This window comes from Lithobates pipiens, unplaced genomic scaffold (assembly GCF_037356315.1).
Source record: "Lithobates pipiens isolate NorthernLeopardFrog02 unplaced genomic scaffold, aLitPip1_a1.2 Scaffold_22, whole genome shotgun sequence".
Taxonomy (NCBI): domain Eukaryota; kingdom Metazoa; phylum Chordata; class Amphibia; order Anura; family Ranidae; genus Lithobates; species Lithobates pipiens.
In genome coordinates this window covers 27,917,793-27,940,450 of record NW_027507784.1, presented here as the reverse complement: position 1 = coordinate 27,940,450, position 22,658 = coordinate 27,917,793, and the positions used below count along the sequence as shown (strand labels likewise).

Below are 22,658 nucleotides of genomic sequence, written 5' to 3'. Positions count from 1 at the left end.
CCACCTTGTTACCAGAGACCATAGTGAGTAAGCTGAGGCCAGTACCAGAGCAGACTTCTCACCAGCTGGGGACGGTGAAGAAGTGGGAAAACTTCAGCAAGTGCCAAGCCAGGGACCCAGCAGGACAGGAGAGGTGACACTTGTGGAGTGCCAAGCCAGGGACCAAACATGTCAGCAAGGGTGAAGCTTGAGCAGGGCTTTTTTCCCCAGAGAATAAGTGCAGGAACTCAACCATGCCCACCATGCCTGCCAAATGGCATCAAATAGTAGCTCTTCCCTATGCATACCATCCCCTCCCTCCACTGCTCTCATTTTTGTCCCCCCTCCTTAAAAGCGCCACCATCTGTCATATACAGTATCTTACCTTTGCTGCAATATTAAGCTGAAACACCTATCCGGCTGTAGTACCTCCTGGCATACTATACTATACTACAGTCACTTGCAAGGGAGATTATGCAGTAGGAGCATCAACAACTGGTCACCAGGGAAAAAAATGGAGACCACAGAGGATGCAGCCTACCACGCACCCTCTCCTGCCCATGACGGCACTGAACCCTGGGCACCTGTTCTGTATCTCCCTTGTGCCTGTCCAGGAGATCTGACCTGTGGGAGCTACTGGGAAATACGCCATCACTTGTAAAAGTAGAAGCTGAACTTCAGTGTTACCAAGTGATAGTGGTGAGCAGTGAGCAGAAGACCTCAGCCAGAGGTGGTGGAACTGAGTTCCCCCTAGTTCCTTCTGAAAAAAAGCCCTGAGCTTGAGGTGTATCTGTGAGTGCCGAGCCAGGGACCCAGGGGTGGTTGGAAGAGCTCATGGGATCCAGTAGCAGTGGATCAGTAAGTCTAGTGAAAGACTGAGGGCTCAGTGGCAGTGAAGTTCTACAATAGGAGATTGTAGTAGAAGTGAAAGAGTTCATTGCAACCTTTGTTAGAAACTTTTATGTCTATTGCCATAGGGGACAGCGTTCCTACTCATGCAGATGTGATGTCTGGCTAGATACCTTTCCCTGCATGGCTGTCTGCCTATACAGTAGAAGTTTCGGAGTCTGCCAATTAACATTGCATCTACATAAGGGTATCCTGTCCCTAACCCTCTCTCCTACAGTTCTGTTTAAGAGGCAATGAATCTCAAGAAGTGTCTGGCGCCCATCAATCTAACTTTGCATTACACCCACCATGCCTTGTAGGGAGAAGGGAAAGCCACCGCTCCAGGCCGATCTACCTGAAAAACGACTTAATTTCCAGACAAAGGGAGTCCCAGGTGCAGGCTAATTGCACAAACCAATGGATAGAGAAAGGAAAACTCTGGACAGCCGCACTTCCGGATCGAATCTGAAATAGTTGGTGCCTTTATTTTTCAAGTAAAAAAATCACCACATCACACGAACCACAGCAAAAAAGACAACATGAAACAAAAAAGTGCTGAGTGCTGAAATTAGCGCTTACTCATAGCTGAGTATGAATATGAGTGAGTGCTAATTTCAGTGCGAAACGCGTCAGTTTTTTTGTTTTATGTTCTCTTTTTTGCTGTGGTTCATGTGATGTGGTGATTTTTTACTTGAAAAATAAAGGCACCAACTATTTCAGATTCGATCTGGAGTGCGACTATCCACCATGCTTTGTTAACCAACTCTACACAGAAGGATGTCAGCTGTCCCTAACCCTGGAGGTCACCATTAGGCAGAGAGAGAGACCCGGAACTTCACTGCACTTGTTATGAATGCCCCCTGGGTATGAATGACCATTTAACCCTTGCCGTGGTATTTTTTTTTCCCTCGGAGTTCAGCCTTAAAGAGTCAGGTTCCTGTCTGACCTCTTGTCGGGGGAAAACCATAATCATTGGGAAATCTCTCAAAGTCCCAAAAAGTTATGACAATGTAGCAAGAGTTCTAATCCTCCCCACTCCATCCGAAACTAGAAAAAATATGTTTCTGGCTATACATACACCTACATTGAGAAAAGGTAACCATGCAAAAATAAGCCGAATAAGACATGAATGGAGCTGACTGTGTTTCTACCTGGAGGGATGCCATCAGAGCTGCAAACATTAACCACTTGCCGCCCGCCCTATTACAAATTGACGGCGGCAAAGTGGTTTCATTATCCTAACCGGACGTCATATGACGTGATTAGGATTATGAGCCGCTGCATCGCGGCGATCGTTGTTGCGGGGTGTCAGTCTGACACCCGGCAACTACGATCTCGGTAAAGAGTCTCCGACGGAGACTCTTTACCATGTGATCAGCCGTGTCCAATCACGGCTGATCACAGTGTAAATGGGAAGAGCCGGTGATCGGCTTTCCCTCACTCGCGTCTGTCAGACACGAGTAGAGGAGAGCCGATCGGCTGCTCCTCTGACAGGGGGGGTCTGTGCTGATCGATTATCAGCACAGCCCCCCCGAGGATGCCCACACTGGACCACCAGGGACACCACTAGACCACCAGGGAAAAGGTAATAAAAATCCATAATCCTCCCTAGACCACCAGGGTGCCAGTCAGCACAATGGGTGCCAACCAGTGCCCATAATGGATGCCAATCAGTGGCCACAATGGGCATCACTGATTGGCATGTATTATTGTTTGGCACTGATTGGCATCCATTACTATAACACCGATGCCGCCTATGAGTGCCCACCTGTGCCGCCTATGAGTGCCCACCTGTGCCGCCTGAGTGCCCACCTGTGCCGCCTGAGTGCCCACCTGTGCCGCCTATGAGTGCCCACCTGTGCCGCCTATCCATGCCCACCTGTGCCGCCTATCTATGCCCACCTGTGCCGCCTATCCATGCCCACCCGTGCCGCCCATCCGTGCCGCCCATCTGTGCCAGCTATCAGTGCCAATTTGTGCCACCTATCAGTGTCCGTCCGTGTCGCCCATCCGTGTCGCCCATCCGTGTCGCCCATCAGTGCCGCCTATCAGTGCCACTTCATTGGTGCCACATTGGTGCCCATCAGTGCCACCTTATCAGTGCCCATCAGTGTAGCCCCATCAGTGCCCATCAGTGAAGGAGAAAACGTACTTATTTACAAAGTTTTGAAACTGAAACAAAAAAAAACATTTTTTTTTTCAAAATTTTCGGTATTTTTTTATTTGTAGCGCAAAAAATAAAAACCGTAGAGGTGATCAAATACCACCAAAAGAAAGCTCTATTTGTGGGAAAAAAATGATAAAAATTTCATTTGTGTACAGTGTAGCACGACCGCGCAATTGTCATTCAAAGTGCGACAGCGCTGAAAGCTCAAAATTGGTCTGGGCAGGAAGGTGTTTAAGTGCCCGGTATTGAAGTGGTTAAATCTACAGCCAGATACTGGAGATATCAGTTTTAGTTTCATTTCTTAGGAATCGCTCTGCATTTCCCTTCCACCCCCTCCCTATATATATATGGAGAAGGGAGCTGAGTGGCACCATATACCCAGATCTCCTCTCTCCAGAACAGGACCGTGGATGGAAGGTCAGTAGAAAATGTACAATTAATTGAGTGATGTTCATTTACAGGATAGCCTTACTATTAACTAGCTAATATAACATAATGTAATACACCTTGATTTATTATAAAGTAATATAAGATATAATATAATATAATATAGCAACCCTGCAGATCTAATGTACATTATTCAGACTACAGAGAAATATCAGAACTTCTGATCACTTCTACACATTGCACACCATTGATGATCTTTATGCTGTTCTAAATTACACATACACTATATTGTCAAAAGTATTGGGACACCTGCCTTTACATGAACTTTAATGGCATCCCAGTCTTAGTCCGTAGGGTCCAATATATCCTTTGCAGCTATAACAGCTTCAACTTTTCTAGGAAGTCTGTCCACAAGGTTTAGGAGGGTGTCTATGGAAATGTTTGACCATTCTTCCAGAAGCACATTTGTGAGGTCAGGCACTGGTTTTGGACGAGAAGGCCTGGCTCGCAGTCTCCACTCTAATTCATCCCAACGGTGTTCTATCGGGTTGAGGTCAGGACTCTGTGCAGGCCAGTCAAGTTCCTCTACCCCAAACTCTCTCATCCATGTCTTTATGGACCTTGCTTTATGCACTGGTGTGCAGTTATAGCGGTCCTCCACCCTGAAGTGGAAGTTCCGCTCATCTGATCCCTCCCCCCCTCCGGTGCCACAATCGGCACCTTTCAGGGGGGAGGGGGGGTGCAGTTACCTGGATAATCCACATATCTGCACCCACTTCCGGGACAAGACCGCCGCAGATGCCCCGCCCCCCCCGTTGTGTTCTGGGAAACACACAGTTCCTAGGACACAGCGGGGACCAGCAGAGACGCGCAGTGCGACTCGCGCATGCGCAGTAGGGAACAGGGCAGTGAAGCCGCAATGCTTTACTTCCCGATTCCTTGACAGAGGATGGCGGCGGGGGACAGCAGAGAAACGAGCGATCGCTCCTCATCTGCCGCCGACATCGCTGGACCCTGGGACAGGTAAGTGTCAATTTTTTAAAAGTCAGCAGCTGCAATATTTATAGCTGCTGGCTTTTAATATATTTTTTAAAGGTGCAGAACCACTTTATGTTTGAACAGGAAGGGGCCGTCCCCAAACTGTTCCCACAAAGTTGGGGGAATGAAATTGTCCAAAATGTCTTGGTATGCTGATGTCTTAAGAGTTCCCTTCACTGGAACAAAGGGGCCAAGCCCAACCCCTGAAAAACAACCCCCCACACCATAATCCCCCCCCCCCCCCCCCCTCCACCAAATGAGTTAGACCAGTGCACAAAGCAAGGTCCATAAAGACATGAATGAGCAAGTTTGAGGTGGAGGAACTTGACTGGCCTGTCTTCCCAGATGAGGTGAAGCTGTTATAGCTGCAAAGGGTGGGCCAACTGAAATATTGGCCCCTACAGACTAAGACTGGGATGCCATTAAAGTTCATGTGTGTGTAAAGGCAGGTGTCCCAATACTTTTGAAAATATAGTCTATTTGAAGAGAGTTGATACTATAAAATCACAGTGGGTAAATTTTTCTTATGTTGTGGGTGCTGATGCCTTTTTATTGCAGAACAAAAAAAGACACCAAATTCACTAGATTTAGAAAAGCGGCGTGCTTTGTAAACCACAGTCCTGATAAAATGATCCATGACCATCGTCATATTAGGTATTAGTGTGTACCTTGTTATATAGTGGAGAAGAAAGTGATGTTGGAACAGTAAGCTAAATATGGTGACAACGTGCATCTAGTCTAAAGCCCCATACACACGATCGGAAATTCCAACCAGCAAAAGTCAGATGTGAGCTTTTGGTCGGAAATTCCAACCGTCTGTACGCTCCATCGGACTTTTGCTGGCGGAATTCCCGCCAGCAAAAGATTGAGAGCAGGTTCTCTATTTTTCGGTCGGAAAAAGTTCAGATCGGAAATTTCGATCGGCTGTACCAATTCCGGCACGCAAAATTCCTACGCTTGCTCGGAAACAATTTGACACATGCTCGGAAGCATTGAAGTTCATTTTCTCGGCTCGTCGTAGTGTTGTACGTCACCGCGTTCTTGGCGGTCGAAAGTTCCGAGAACGCTTATGTGACCGTGTGTATGCAAGCCAAGCTTGAGCGGAATTCCGTCGGAAAAACCATCCAAGTTTTTTTTATGACGGAAATTCCGCTCGTGTGTGTACGCGGCATTAGGCTCGGTCCACACCTATGCAGTTTGTGCTTGATCATTTCCGCAGTGGAATCGAGGACTGTCTTGATATCCAGATACAAGACAATATATAGAAAATATATATAAAAAAGGGAAATTTTATTTGAAAAAATTATTACTTAAAGACAATGTTAAAAATCTATTGTTTTACAAAGATAGTATACAATAATAGTAGACAAATTTGCCTTCAAGTGGTACCCGGCCTCCTAGAGTAGGGAAGTTTGAGGTACGACAGTTAATGTCCAAAGTTGATCGAATGTTTCGTTTCAACTAGTTTCGCACCAATTGTCACTTCTTCAGGAAAACTTTTGGTACATGTCTATAATCAAATACATAATATTAATGACATTAATACAATTTAAACAGATAGCTAATATCTAATATCTTATCTCAAGATAAGATCACATATTATTGAGTACTTTTGAAAAACTTTTTATTGATAGCGCATGGCTCACCACTGGAAATCCCAGGAAGGGCAAAAATTTGGCATGGGTGGCTCCCAGAATTGGGGTCTACCACCCCCGGGGGGGGTTTGGGAAGGGGGAGAAAAAAGGAAGGGGGGGAGGGGAAGAGAGGGAGAAAGGAGCAAAAAACAAGACGGGAAAAATTGGGAAGGAAACCTCCCTTCCCCTCCCATTCTCCATATTTCCCCCTTTCCCCCCCCTTTCCTTTCCCTTGTCCCTCTCTTTCCTTCCCAATTTTTCCCGTCTTATTTTTTCTGTCTTGTTTTTTGCCCCTTTCTCCCTCTCTTCCCCTCCCCCTTCCCCTCCCTCCCCCCTTCCTTTCTTCTCCCCTTCTCAAAACCCCTCCCCCCCTTTTTTTTTTTGCATGCACTCATTTCAACTTTATACATATATATATATATATATATATATATATATATATATATATATATATATATATATATATATATATATATATACTTTGTCATATGTTTTTTTCACAGAAAGGGGGACCCTGCTCATTTATACCTCCCGTGTCCCCCCTGGGGGTGGTAGACCCCAATTCTGGGAGCCACCCATGCCAATTTTTTGCCCTTCCTGGGATTTCCAGTGGTGAGCCATGCACTATCAATAAAAAGTTTTTCAAAAGTACTCAATAATATGTGATCTTATCTTGAGATATTAGCTATCTGTTTAAATTGTATTAATGTCATTAATATTATGTATTTGATTATGGACATGTACCAAAAGTTTTCCTGAAGAAGCAACAATTGTCGCGAAACTAGTTGAAACGAAACATTCGATCAACTTTGGACATTAACTGTCGTACCTCAAACTTCCCTACTCTAGGAGGCCGGGTACCACTTGAATGCAAATTTGTCTACTATTATTATATACTATCTTTGTAAAACGATTGATTTTTAACATTGTCTTTAAGTAATAATTTTTTCAAATAAAATTTCCCTTTTTTTTATATATTTTCTATATATTGTCTTATATCTGGGTATCAAGATAGTCCTCAATTCCACTGGGTGATACATGGTTATTTATAGTTGGAGTAATCCATGTCAAATTTCACCTCCTTTTTTTCGTTTTCTATGTCAAATAATGAGGATGAGGATACCAACTACTCTTTATGCCGCGTACACACGTAGCCGTCTATCCGACGGACTTAGTCTAGCGGACTTCCCACCAGACTGTCCGTCGGACTTTCCGAACGGGCTACTTGCCCACAGGTACGGCACTTTTTCAGCGGACTAATACGGCTGACTAAGTCCGCCGTACTATCCGCCCTACTTTTGAAATGAACGGACTCGCCCACACACGCGGAGGAAAGTCCGCTCATTTCGAGCGGGTCTGCAGGTAGGCGGAGCCCGCAAAGGAGACGCCGCTGGCCCCGCCACCTGGTATGGACTTAAAGGGGAACCCCAACGCCGAAAATCGGCGTGGGGGTCCCCCCCCAAGTCCACAACAGACCCTTGTCCGAGCACGCTACCCGGCCGGCCAGGAAAGGAGGGGCGAGCGAGCGCCCCCCCCCCCCTCCTGAGCCATACCAGGCCACGTGCTCTCAACATGGGGGTGCTTGGGGAAGGGGGGGCCGCGCGGCCCCCCCACCCCAAAGCACCTTGTCCCCATGTTGATGAGGACAAGGGCCTCTTCCCGACAACCCTGGCCGTTGGTTGTCGGGGTCTGCGAGCGAGGGGCTTATCGGAATCTGGGAGCCCCCTTTAATAAGGGGGCCCCCGGATACCGGCCCCCCACCCTATGTGAATGAGTATGGGGTACAATGTACCCCTACCCAGGGTAGGCGCGGTGGCCCGGCAGAAGAACCGAAGAGGGGGACAAGACCCCCGAAGTCAGAAGAAGAGGCCGCAGCGACGAAGAAGAATGCCGGGCTCCTCCGCTAGCAAAAGAGCTACAAGAAGATAGCGGAGGAGTCCAGCGAGAAGACCCCCGAAGACGGAAGACCCCCGTAGCTGTGCAATAAATTATTTTATCTTGTGTGTTGTGTTTTTTTTTGTACTTTATTTTACAGGTGAATGGGTAGGGGTACATTGTACCCCATACTCATTCACATAGGGTGGCGGGCCGGAATCCGGGGGTCCCCTTATTAAAGGGGGCTCCCGGATTCTGATAAGCCCCCCGCCCGCAGACCCCGACAACCAAAGGCCAGGGTTGTCGGGAAGAGGCCCTTGTCCTCATCAACATGGGGACAAGGTGCTTTGGGGTGGGGGGGCCGCACGGCCCCCCTTCCCCAAGGCACCCCCATGTTGAGGGCACGCGGCTTGGTACAGCTCAGAAGGGGGGGCTCTCTCGCCCCTCCTTTCCTGGCCGGCCGGGTAGCGTGCTCGAACAAGGGTCTGTTGTGGACTTGGGGGGGACCCCCACACCAATTTTTTCCGGCGTTGGGGTTCCCCTTTAAGTCCATACCAGGTGGTGGGGCCAGCAGCGTCTCCTTCGCGGGCCCGCCTACCTGCAGACCCGCTCGAAATGAGCGGACTTTTCTCCGGGCGTGAAAAGTCCGCTCATTTCAAAAGTACGGTGGACTGGCATACGCACGGCCGGATTGTCTGCCGAAATGCGAGTCCGGCGGTAAGATTGGAGTGCAAAACTACTTTCTAAGTCCACCGTACTTTCGGGTCAAAAAAGTATGCCGGAGGCTACACACGGGGGGATTGTCTGTCGGACTTCAGTTTGCCGGACTTTTCCACCCGCTTGTTTGATCGTGTGTACGCGGCATTAGTTATATCAAAATTACACCATACTTATTCTAAAATGACACAAAATATCTTTTCAGCTGTCTTTAAGGGTGGCATTCTGAGCACCACTTTAAGTGGGACATTCTTCCTATTGGCCACCAGTATAAGGAGCATTGTTCCTATTGACCCCTGATAAATTGGTTTTAGTAAGGGTTCCTCGAGACCTGAAAATAATTTTTGGGGTTCCTCTAGGGTTAAAAGGTTGAGAAAGGCTGAATTGGGGGGTAAAGGTATAAGGGCATTGACATTTCATTGCAGGTTTTTCTTTTATTTCTGATTCTTTCTAATTTATTGTATTATAATAACCAACATTTTCTAGACCCCGTACAATTACTGCTACATAATATTTATGTTTTAGAATTTTTTTTTTTTTTTGTATTTACTTACAGACATTAAATAACTTGTACCATGTCGTCTCCTGAGGAAGTGTCATGGACTCTAAGATATCTGAGAGATAAATTAGTAGAAATATTTGAGGAAGATGTGGATGGATTGTGTGATGAGTTGGACTCCCTCCATCTCCTATCTCTGGAGGAATACATGGATCTCCAGTATGATGAGGATCCTGGGGTGAGAACGGAAAAGATGATCGATATTATACTTCAGAAGGGGGAAGAAGCCTCAAACAAACTCCTAGAGCATTTCAATAATATGACAGTCAGGTTTCCGGCATTGTCCAAGTTGCCGGAGTTCCTTTATGAAGGTAAGTCATCGCACAGGATAACAAAGCTGCCATTATCTGCATTTTGTAGTATAAATACATCTCTATTTAAGTTATCAATGTGCTTTGGAAGATGATCTAATTAGGAGAAATAATGGCAGAGTGTAGCAGTGTGCTCTAAACTTGGCTCAGCTCAACTTAGTGGTATAGAGAATTCATAGCACAGTGGAGTCATCTCTTACGTCTATGACCCTTATGCTATATATTACATAGGACTGACACCTTCACCTTATATGCTATATGCTGTGAAGGAGCAACTGACTGCTATACTCTTGATGGTTATGATGTGATGTTGGGGGTTAATTGTTGTGCAGTGCTGGGGGTTTATTACTGTGTTTTGCTAGGAGTTAATTACTGTGCCATGTCGGGGGTTTATTACTGTGCTATACTGGGGGTTAGGTATTGTCTTTGTGGTTAATAAATGGCAGCCGTGACATATGGTGTGGATTATCACTGCTGGCCCTGACATTTTCTGGGGGTTATCATTACTGGTCCCATTTGGGCTTATTTTACTCCAACAATCTCTTTAGTGTAATCTCAAGGCCCAATTTTTCTTATACAAAGAAGAAACACTGAAAGCCACAGACCAGGAAGAAATACTCATGTTTTGGCCACACTCAATCTTGGCAATGCTTACTTTTTGGACAACACCCATTACCCCCCAAAACAAATTTGTCAAAATCCATCCCATGAGTAAGCTGTATATATAGTGATAGTGTGTGTCCCATTAGATTGTAGAGGAGGAAGAAGTGCTTGATAGACATGTGCGTCATCAATAAATTTGTTTCGTTTCCTTCCTTTACGTTTCGTATTAGCCGTTAATTCGTATTTTGTCATTCGTGTCCGAAATTTAATTTGGATTCGTACGAAATACGAATGTTCGTTATGATGAATTTAAAAAGCAAAAAATACCTTTCTCAATATGGCAGTCGTCTGACTCATTATGCTCATTATGTGGGGCTCCCACCATCCCTGTGCTGTGCTGACTTCCTCCTGGGGCTGTGCCCCTGCTGTGCTCATTATGAGGGGCTCCCACCATCCCTGTGCTGTGCTCATTATGAGGGGCTCCCACCATCCCTGTGCTGACTTCCTGGGTTTTTAACTTCATCATAACAAATAATCGTAATTATTATGAAAATAATAAAAGGATATTAAGGAACATTCTTATTTTGTCCGATTCTGAATCTCCCATTGACTACCAGTACCAGCCTCCCACTCCCATATTAAAGAAAGGTCATTTTCCCAGAAGAAAACCTCTGATTGGTCAATAAAACACCAGTCACGTTTCCGTTCTAACGGAATTTGGATCCGAAATTCCTCAACGAAATTTTGTATTTCATATAAGATTTGTAAGCGTAGCAATTCGTATTTCAGATGCTTCCGAATGTACGAATTTTCGGAAATTGGTACGAAACGAATCGCACATGTCTAGCGCTGTTGGTGACGGAGGAATTCATTGAGTAGAGTTCCCTTTATAAGTTGACATTGGGGTTGATTTACTAAAGGCAAATTGACTGTGCACTTTGCAAAGTGCAGTTGCTCCAGAGCTTAGTAAATGAGCAGAAGCTCTGCTGATTTTAATCATCCAATTATGTAAAAGCAAAAATACATTTTTTTCCCCCTTGCATGTTATTGGATATTCTTTACAAAGTGAAGCTTTACCTCATTTACTAAGCTCTGGAGCAATTGCACTTGCAGAGTGAGTAGATTACTATATGATATGGGCACATAACTAGTTCCAATTCCAGGACCATAGAAGTAATGGAACAATGAAAAAGAGATGACTTTAAAATTGCCCCTGTCACCACAGAACCAAACAATGATCTAAAATCCAGCTTCTAAAGCCCTATTGAAGGCATAGAAGAGGCATGCATTTAGATAGACATAACAAACTCAATTTTTACTACCTCTACTTTCATTGTACAGTAGTTGTGCATGGTAACTGGGCAGTCTAACTGGCACCAGTGTTAAACCCAGTGCTCTCAGTAATTCACAGACCTGGTTGGACATGTCCTATCCCCTTCTCTGCAATAAAAGTCTGTGTTAGAACATATGAATGGGGGGTGTGGCTGTTACTCAGCTCTGCTGAATTAGGGCACTGAGGGGGGAGAGCAGGAAGTACCACAAATCATAACATGTGGGGTATTGGATTTAAAAAAGATGACTATACTGTACCTGGGCTTTAATTTCTCAGACTATATTGGTTTAGTGGTGCCAGTCTGTATGAGTTTATTCTGTAGAAGAGAAGAAAATTAGACATACTGGATGACAAGTGATCCTTGGGGTTGAGGTTGGCCAGATGATGAAGCTTAAACCTATACTTATGCAGGCACCAATCATTTCTAAAGGCCAGCTGTCTTATTTGGTCCAGTGTCCTGGGAGTTCTATAGTTGACCATAGGTCCTTAGGGGACTCAGGGTCCTAGGCAAAACTGGATACTCATATGGAATAATTTCACAGATAGCACATAGTCTTGGTCAACATTACAGAATTTGTACTGCTCTAGGATAGGCACCCACATTGCATAGTATCATTTCCAGGGGTAATAGGTCAAAAGCTGTGTCTAAAGACATGTCTAACGGTACATACACGGCATTGTCAAAAGTATTGGGACACATCCACATCCCAGTCTTAGTCTGTAGGGTTCAATATTGAGTTGGCCCACCCTTTGCAGCTATAACAGCTTCAACTCTTCTGGGATGTCCGTCCACAAGGTTTAGGAGTGCGTCTATGAGAATGTTTGACCATTCTTCCAGAAGAGGTCAGGCACTGATTTTGGATGAGAAGGCCTGGCTCATAGGACATTTATCACTTGTTGCAAGTAATGCCAAACAGGAGCAGAGAGACAGGTCGTGTAATAGATTTATTAAGGGAGAAGTACAGCCAAAGCCTGTTTGATTGTACTTCTCCTGTTGATCACTTCAGTGCAGATTGTTTTGCTTGCCTGTGAACCATTTTCAGCTGACAGTGGTCAAGGCTGGGGAAAGATTGCACCCATATGGTTGGGATCGGCTCACATGCCTGGACTGGCACCCAGCTCAGCCTCTCAGCAAGCTGCTGAGAGCCTGAGCCGGCCACTCCCGACCCCTCCACAGCCCAGTGAGCAATGAGGGAGTGGGTGGGGGGCAGAGCCAGAGGCTGACATGTCAAAATTTTCAAATGTAAAAATTTGACATGCAGAGCAGAAAGGGATGCATGTATCCAAACGCACAGTGTCTGCATTCAGATGTGTGCACCCACTTTTATAAGCTCTCTGGTGGATGCAGATGCAGCAAAAAGTGGCTCAGCATACAGGACCTGTCTCAGTGCCTGTTTGAATGAGCCCTTGGGAGAATTTATCAAAACTAGAGCAGACAGAATTTGGAATAGCTTTGCATGGCAACCAATCAGCTCATAGCTTTCATTTTAAAGCTGAACAAGCTCAAGATAGAAGCTGATTGGTTGCCATGCACAGCTGTTCCAGATTCTGACTGCACCAGTATTGATAAACTCCCCTCCCTGTGTTTTATATTTATTACTCCTGACTACTGCATTCTAAGTACCCCACATTCTTTGTTAAAGTGGTTGTGAAGGCACAAGATTTTTAATCTTCATGCATTCCATGGATGAAGGTAAAAAACCTTCTGTGTGCAGCAGCCCCCCTCCTAATTCTTACCTGAGCCTCCTCTCAATCCAACTATATCCACGAGAGCCTTGGCTGTCCGGGAACTTGCACTCCTGATTGGCTTTTGGCAGCAGCAGGAGCCACTGGCTCACACTGCTGTCAATCACAGCCATGGAGCCAATCAGAAGATGAAAGGAACGGAGTCGAGCCATGGCTCTGTGTGTGAATGGACACACAGATCCGTGGCTCGGGAGCACGCTTGCTTTGGTGCCCCCCATAGCAAGCTGCTTGCTGTGGTTGCATCCAGAAAGAGGGTAGGGCCAGGGGTGCCGATGAGGGACCCAAGAGAAGGAGGATCCAAGCTTCTCTGTGCAAAAATACACCAAGCAGGTAAGTATAACATGTTTATTGTTAAGAATTTTTTTAAAAAACAACATGCTTTTCCATTGATCCCCGCTGAGCCAGCGGAAGACAGGACCGTCTCAGCTCACTGTGCTGGGATGGACCTGTTGGAGCCCGGCTCTTCTCTATGGGGGATCGGATGTAAAATAAGGTTTCCATCCGTCTACATTTAGCGCATCAGAGTGAACTGGATGTCAGCGGACATGTCACCGCTGACATCCTTCGCTCCATAGAGGTGCATGGAGCGTCTTTTCAGGTCCGCCTGAAAAACTGACAGGCAGACCTGAATGGTCCACATGTGTGAAAGAGCCCTAAGGGTAGCTGTGTGTAGTAAAGGATATGCAATAGAACAGTTTTATTTTATTAAAATGAGTGTAGTGAGGTTTGTACTGTCTGCTACATACTCGCTTGTGGCACAGTCATTAAGGCATATGGCCATTTAAAGGGGTTGTATAGGTTTGTTTTATATTTTCTAAATAGGTTCCTTTAAGCTAGTGCATTTTTGATTCACTAACGTTTTCCTTCGATTTCCCTTCTAAATGTTTTTTTTTCTTTGTTTTCTTTGTCTGAATTTTTCACTTCCTGTTCCTCCTCAGTAAGCTGTTCAGTAAGCTGTTCTGGCTGACTAAACACCGCTCGGATGATGGTGTGAACTTTACTGAGGAGAAACAGGAAGTGAGAAGTTCAGACTAAGAAAAAAACATTTCGAAGGGAAATTGAAGGAAAAGGTAAGTGAACCAACAACACACTAGCTTAAAGGAACCTATTTAGAAAATAAAAAACAAACCTTTACAACCCCTTTAAGCCCCTCCCACTGTTGATGCAATCTGACTACACCCACAGTTTTGGCGTGGTGCCACTATATTGCCACATACCATTTTTCTTGAGGGGTTGCAAAAAAATGTCCAGCCCCGGTTGCCAGATGTGCTAGCTACGCCACTGGTTCCTGCATCCAAAGCCAATTGAAGAATTAGCTTGGGTGAGGACATGATAGGATTCCTGGACAGGTAAGTGTCCTTATATTAAAAGTCAGAAGCTACAGGATTACATTTTTTTATGAAGGAGCCTGGAGCTCCTCTTTAACAAACATTTAGTAGATGAATTGGTTTCTATATGCTGTATATATTTCAACTATCTCTTTAGCTAAAGCTGTTCTCTGAAAAGCATAGAATATACTGTAATGCCGCGTACACACGATCGAATTGTCCGGCGTACTTAGTCCGGCAAACAATCCGGCGGATAGTCCGGCGGACTTTCTACCGAACGGACTTGGCCACACACGGACACACAGAAAGTCCGGCGCTTGCTAGCGCGATGACGTGCAGCACGTACGACGGGACTAGAAAAAGGAAGTTCAGTAGTCAGTAGACAATAGCTTCCTTTTCGTACTTGCTTCTGAGCATGTGTCATTCTTAGCCCGCCGGACTAGCACACTGACGAACGGATTGTCCGCTGAAAGCCAAGTCTGGCGGAAAGATTGGAGTGCAAAAATAATTTCTATGTCCGCCGGACTTTACGCTGAGAAAGTCCGCTGAAGCCCACACACAAACAAATTGTCCGGTGAAATGCATTTCTGCGGACTAAGTACGCCGGACAATTCGATCGTGTGTACGCGCCATAAGTATTAGAAAGTTTTGGAAAAAGTGTTAGTATATATGATTATTTACTGCACCATTTATTTTCCATTCACAGAGAAGAAAAACAAATTTCAGGATCTTGTAGAACAGCTGGATATGAAAAAGCACCTGTCTTCAAAAATAACTTTGCGTGATATTCTGAGCATTGGATCTGAAAACCTAAAAGAAGTAGAACTTTACAATTTTGAAGAAATTCCATGGCACTTCTTAAGGAACCTCATGGCTTTGACCAGGACCTCAAGAAATACTCAACTCAAGAAAGATCCAACTACGCTAGAATCAAATGACGATGATGATACGTTTGATATATTTCAAGCTGAAAATGTTAAATCAAATACTATCCACCCCCTGGATGTCCTCTGTGTTCTCCTCCATTGTTCAGACAGTTTTCTACAGCAGGAGATTGTAACCAAAATGTCCATGTGCCAGTTTGCTGTCCCTCTGATACTTCCATCACCTGGTGATGGGTCACACTGCACCTTCTTGCTTTGGGCAATGAGGGGCATTGTGAAGAAATGGAGACCTCAGTCATTAACAGGCAGTAAAGGATTTAGAGAAGAAAATGTGGTGAATACTTCCATGCCAATCTTCTCATTTGCCAGGTTAGGAAAAGATAAATTATCCAAATCTAAAATCCTGAACCAGATTCTAAATCCAGCCCAACAACATCACAACTTTTTCATTTACCATGATATGGAAGGAGGGAACATTAAGAGGAAAATATCTGATGGACTGGTGGAAATGTCTTGGTATTTTCCTTGTGGTAGCTCAGATGTTTTCCCAGAACCCATCGCAGTGACCAACCTACGAGGAGACCTGGAAACCAACTGGGAGCAGTTCATGTTTCTCACTCAAATTTCATCAGCTGTGTTTATATTTGTTGAGAATATTTCTGAGAGTCAATTCAGGCTGTTGTCCACATGTAATGACACTGATACCCAGTATTATTTTATTGTTACTCCAGGTCCAGGTAGAAAAATTAACTCAGAAACTCAAACTTTTTTAAAGCATATAATGGAAACATTAAAGATCACTAAGAAACAAATTATAGCCCAAAGGAACGATTCAAATGAGGCTGAATTTGTAAAAAAGATACAGAACATCTTCAAAAGCTTATTAAGTACAGAAATCCAACAACTATCATTGGAGACTGTGAAAAAACAAACGTATGGGCTCCAGATTGATGTAGATGAGAACAATCCAGAATGTCAAAAAGCAAGAGCATGCGCATGTAATATTACCTCTGCAATCAAAGGTGTGGAAGTGTTTAAGAAAGAAATGCTGAAACTCCAAGGGGATCTGTGGAAGCAATTGTCCAAAGTAGAAAAAGAACTTTGCAGAATGACAAAACAAGGGAAAGTGGGTACCGAAGAATATCAGTCTCAACTGAAACAGCAACGTATTTCACTGCACAGGGAACAAAACCAACATAGTTTGACTGATGCTATGATATTGTTTATTAATGCAATCACCCATTTGTCTCAAGTAGAGAAACAATATTTTCTGATGTGGATGAAATTTGAACTTGATTTGATCGCTAGGAGGAATATGTCTGCTCTACAAGTGGAATACAGGGAAAAATGTAAAAGCAGCTCAGATAATCCAGAAGAACTAAAGCAGGTAGATCAAAAAATCTCAGACAGTTCTTTAGGGATCGAACATTTCCTTCGTGAGTTAGGGCAGTTTTATGAGGCTGAATGTTCTATGGTTAAAGAAGAAATTATTTCAGTAGAGAGAGCACAGTTTAGAGGACTTTCAGGGATAGCTGCTGACCTTCTTTTGGATGGGTTCCCACTGGAGCTTATAGATGGAGATGCCTCCAACATCGCCCTGAAGTGGATTACTGATGTTCTAACTGAGCTGGACACCAAAACAGGAGGAGGATGTAGGATAAGAGTAATAACTGTGCTGGGAGTGCAGAGTACGGGGAAATCCACTCTTCTCAACACCATGTTTGGTCTGCAGTTCCCGGTGGCCAGTGGACGATGCACGCGAGGAGCCTTCATGACCCTTCTTAATGTGAAAGAGAATTTCAAGGAGGAGCTGGGCTGTGACTTCATCCTGGTGATTGACACTGAGGGGCTTAAAGCTCCGGAACTGGCATCTTTAGAGGACAGTTATGAGCATGACAATGAACTGGCCACACTAGTAGTTGGGCTAAGTGATATCACCATTGTTAATATGGCCATGGAGAACACAGCCGAAATGAAGGATATCTTACAGATAGTGGTCCATGCTTTTCTTAGGATGAAAGAAGTAGGAAAGAAACCCAACTGCCAGTTTGTACACCAAAATGTGAGTGATGTGTCAGCTTATGAAAAGAATATGAGAGACAGGAAGAAACTTTTGGAACAGCTGGATGAAATGACAAAAGTGGCTGCAAAAATGGAAAAGAAAAGTGGAATCACATCTTTTAATGATGTGTTAGACTACGATCTGGACAAACACAGCTGGTACATTCCTGGTCTGTGGCGGGGGGTCCCTCCAATGGCTCCAGTGAACTCTGGGTACAGTGAAAATGTCCATAATCTGAAGCAGCATCTGTTTGAATTAATGAAATCCCAGAATGCTTCATGCAGCATTAGTGAATTTATCACATGGATAGAAAGTTTGTGGAGAGCAGTGAAACACGAAAAATTCATCTTCAGCTTCCGGAACAGTCTGGTAGCTGATGCTTATAATAAACTGTCGATACAGTTTTCATTATGGGAATGGGAATTCTCAAAAAAAGTTTACAACTTTGTCATTAGGACAGAAAATAACATAAAAAACCAATCTGCTGAGAATCTGGATACAGAAACCTGTGAAGAGTACAGGAGAGAACTTCAACAGTTGTCGTTTGTAGAAGAAAACAAAATGTTGGCCTTGTTAGAAAAATACTATGACAATAACGATGAAAATGTTCATCTGGTAGAACGTTACCGGGAAGATTTCAGACTGAGTGTGCATTTCTTAAGAAAAGAGCTTGAAAGAAATGCTCTAAACAAATGTACCAAAGCAATTTCTATACAGAAAGGGAAGTATAAGATTCAGAACATCCAGAATCAATATCAACAGCTGATAGAAGAAAAAATTAGTGATCTCTTGAAAAACTGTAGGGAGCTGAACTTTAAATTAAATAATGAAGAAATACAACAAGAATTTGAACTTATGTGGGAAAAAACACTGAAAGATTTACAGATAAAGAAATTAGATAGACTTAATGTTGGCCAAGCAATTTTACAACATTTGAGGAGCGACCTGAGCAGTAAAGGATCTGCTGTACATGAAGAATTAAAGCGTGTAAAAAATCCAGCAAGCCATGGACAGCGTACATTTAAAATGACAAAAAAGTATATTGATTGCTCTGTTTGGAATTATTTCAAGCAATCACTTGGCTTTGATAAACAAACATCTGAAATGATAGAGGCCTTTGCTGTCTCACTAACTGATATGTGTGATAAGTACATTAAAGAAAAAGTTGATACTGCAGAGGACTACGATGACACCTATTGTCAGGAATTACTGTACATGATCAATACACAACTTGGAAATACCACTGGACTTTCATTCTCGGTACATTTTGAGCTAGATGTCAAACTTATCATTTTTGGAAATGCAGCTCAGATGTTTCAAAAGATGCATGACAAGTTTTTAAAAAATAATGACCCAATAGCTTGTCTGGAAAGCCTAAAACCTCAGTATTTATCAATATTCCTCAGCATATTTCAAGAGAAAGACGAAAGCCTCAACAGAGCCAGACAATTCTGTGAACGATGTCTCAAACCAGCAATGACTGATTATGTCTTCAAACATCTTGGAGAAAAGATAGTGGATGACATCCTAAACAGTTCTGAGAGTATAATATTCAGTAGCAGGTGCTTTTTTCAGTATAACATGCTGGAAAAACTATTGGAAGAAATGTCCTTTCAGAAGTATGTAGAATATATAAAGTCATGTAAGACATTTTCAGAATCATGGATATTGGATTACATCTATGAAAAGTATGATGATTCAGTAACTTTGGAGAATTTATATGGAAAGATTGTGTCCTCTATAAAGACAGAAATTCAAACTGTACTTGAAGATAAAGCGTGTTTACAAAGTCCTGATGTTTCATCATTTTTAGAAAATGTTTGTGAAATGTTACAAAAGGAACTGGTAATACCACAGAATGAGATGAAAGTGATCACCTTCCATAACACGGCTGCAGTTGAGCAGCTTTCATCTGCCATTCAACACTTCCTTACGGAGACGGAACAACAAATCCTAACAGAGCTGACATATATGGATGTTGAGGATATACTTTCCAAAGTGACTCTGAAGCCTCAATGTGAATTGTTCAGAAAGGTGGTTGGATGTGGACAGCAGTGCCCATTCTGTGGTACCCCTTGTGAGGCCGGAGGTGGTGACCACAAGGAGCACTTTTCATCTATCCACAGATCCCTAGGGCTGGGAAAATGTATATGGTTACATGATAGTACTTTGGTAATTGATATATGTTCTACTCTGGTTGTATCCACTGCTGCTTTCCAGAATTTTGTAACAAGATTTCAATTTCATCCATACAAAGAGTATCGTACATATTATCCAGATTGGGCCATCCAGCCTGACCCCAGCATTGAGTCCTCAGACTACTGGAAATACATATTTGTACAGTTTAATAAAAGATTTGCAGAAGAATACAGAACAAAACCAGCTAAACTTCCAAAAGATTGGAAGAAAATTACCAAAACTCAAGCTCTTGACAGCATAAAGAAAGTGTTCAATGTGAACTAACATACTTTTACTCACAAATCTCTAAATCAGTAGATACTCTGTTGAATCTTAACTAGGCTAGGATTTTGTTTGCGCATTCTCACCATGTGGTAAACTACTGCATAAAGGAAATAATCTCTGAGCGCAGAGATTGGTGTCAGAATATTCTGTTCCTAGATTTTTTTTACCCTCTGAGCTTCAGACTGGTCCTAAGTCAGTGAAAGCAAATACATTCAGCTAAATTAATCGGAGCGATGTACATGCCCAAGACATAATTGCACTTATGCAATTCATTATTTTCTCTTGTTCTAATTCAATAAAAACAGTTAATTCAGTTTTCAGAAGAGGAAAAACAATGTACCATGTGACCTCTGAGTCAGAGACTGGCCTCTTCTTCCAGGGCATGCAAAATAATTCCGGGACTCTTAATTGGTGTGATACTTATGATTTGAAAAAAAAGACGGAAAAAAGTCAGGCAGAAATTTTACTCTGTACATGCAGAAAATGTTTTTTTTTTTAGTAATTTCCTCTCCCACACCTGTTCACCCCTTATGAACCAGAGCATGTTCTACAATTCTGCTATGGACCTGTTTATTCGGTGATAAAGTTATCATTACTTAAAATAGCAAAGTAATATATTCTGTACATATTGTTTTTTCAGGACAAACAAGGCTTTCATTTCATTATATTGTCTTGCAAAAATAATTTTTTGTTTCTTCCTTAGATAATAAAATGTAATAAAACTAAATAAAATACACTGTTTGACCACTGTTAGTTTACTTGCCAACCAACAACAGTACATATACTGTGAAAGGTCGGCTTTATTGCTCAAAATGAGGTACCTGTACATTATTTTATGCATCAGATACTGTGGGGCGCATACTGCGGGAGCGCGTGCGCAGGTCCACGGACTCGATGTCCACCAGCCACCCACGATCGATCCACAGAGAGGCAAAATGGCATCTGACTATAAAAACAAGGTGGATCCCCTTTCTGACAGTGGACAACATTGAGATTGGCTGTTCCTAGCAATCAGGAACAGCGATCTCTGTGTTGTCCCAGTGAGCCCACCCCCCACACAGTTAGAACACATGCTCAGGGAACACAGTTAACCCTTTAAAAACAGTAAAAAAAATTGAAGGCCCCTAAATCTATCCCTTATTTTGTAGACACTGGGGGTCATTTGCTATAGTGCCAGGAAGTACTGGGCACTATTGCAAATAATAGCGCCCATTTTAGCCAAATAAAATTTTAACAGGCGAATGAATAAGAGCGCTACTAGCGGTGCACAAATGTTAGTAAATTCGAAATCAGCGCTAATTAGAGATTCCGCGTATATGTAAATGCCAATTTCTACTAAGTTATTATATAGCACTGCCCTGTAACCATGATCCATGTATGTGAAAGAAACATTTTTATGTGAGCTGTGCTTTACCTCGTGTGCATCTATTAATGTATATTGCAATTAGTATTCCTAGTTTTTTTTCCTTCTTTTGCTAACGAATGCAGTTATGAATTATTATTACATAGTAATGTCTGCTATTCTGTAAAGTTACATGTATTAAACATTTAGGTTACCTATTTGTTGTATGTTGTTTTTTATTTTCAATTTTTTAATTTAGGTGACTATAAAGCTGTAATTATTTATGTTCATTCCTTAATCATACTACACTATCATGCAGGTCTCCTACTTAGCACAATGGCTTAGTGGTCTGCTCAGATGTCTCCATAGCACTCACGGTTTGAGTTCAAATACCAGCCAACCTACGATCCACCAGCTGTGTTTATTTTTTCAGTGCACAAGCAAATTCAAATAAACAAAGAAATTTAAACTGCTTGTTAGCTAGTGTGTGGTGTTTGTAATTTCACATCATAATATTATTGAATACTTACATACCATTGCATGCATTTGAAGAGTTAATATAATAGAATCAGCCAAATTAAAGTGCATTGGCATTCACCTATTTTCAGCATATGCTGCTTTGGCTAATTGTCATTTGCCTTTTTTTCACCAATTCAATCTTTTAGTAACTCTCTGGGATTTTAACCCATGAGTCCTTCAAAGCAGAAGTGCTGACCACTAGCCTATTGGGCATAGCACAATCATACCTAGAAAATACATTTACTAGTGTTTGAGGTTTCTTCTCCCTGAGCTGTCTCTCCTGCTGCCGCCCCATTCTCCCGCTGATATGTTCTTCCACGCAGCCGGTTACCCGCCAATAAAAAAAAGCTGCTCTTAAGCCCTTGTACACACGGTCTGAAATTCTGACGGAAAATGTCTGATCGGACCGTGTTGTCGGATAATCCGACCGTGTGTGGGCTTCATCTGTCTTTTTCCGTCGGAATGTCCGACCAACAAAATTTGAGAGCTGGATATAAAATTTTCCGACAACATGGTCTGATCGGACTTTGTCCGATCGTTTGTAGAGAATTCCGATCAGACAAAGTGCCACGCATGCTCATATCAAATTCCTAGACCAAAGCTATTGGCTACTAGCCTGAACGTAGTCCTGTTGTAACTAAATAAAGTCATCATGTTACGAACGATCAGATTTTCCGACAACTTTGTCCGACTGTGTGTATGCAACACCAGTTTTGGACAAAATCCATCATAAAAAATCGGAATGTCCCACCTTATGTACAATAGCTAAGAGAAGCCACACAGCGGATGGCAACACAGTGGAGGAAGACCACCACAGAAGAAG

General features: G+C 43.1%; 1 protein-coding gene across 1 annotated transcript; it reads left to right on the top strand.

The window, feature by feature from the left end:
* Positions 1–3,352: 3,352 nt before the first annotated feature.
* On the top strand, positions 3,353–21,788 carry LOC143923481 (up-regulator of cell proliferation-like). The gene is made up of 3 exons (XM_077447167.1): positions 3,353–3,451; positions 9,242–9,555; positions 15,272–21,788. Exons 2-3 carry the CDS (start codon positions 9,261–9,263, stop codon positions 19,972–19,974), a joined length of 4,998 nt encoding a protein of 1,665 aa, XP_077303293.1. The 5' UTR covers positions 3,353–3,451; positions 9,242–9,260; the 3' UTR covers positions 19,975–21,788.
* The last annotated feature ends 870 nt before the right edge of the window (positions 21,789–22,658 follow it).

What these genes read in the sequence shown, in the direction of transcription:
- LOC143923481 (XM_077447167.1), top strand. Translation starts at nt 9,261, where the DNA reads ATGTCGTCTCCTGAGGAAGTGTCATGGACTCTAAGATATCTGAGAGAT. An exon ending in GCCGGAGTTCCTTTATGAAG is followed by an intron (nt 9,556 to 15,271) that starts GTAAGTCATCGC and finishes TTCCATTCACAG; the next exon opens with AGAAGAAAAACAAATTTCAG.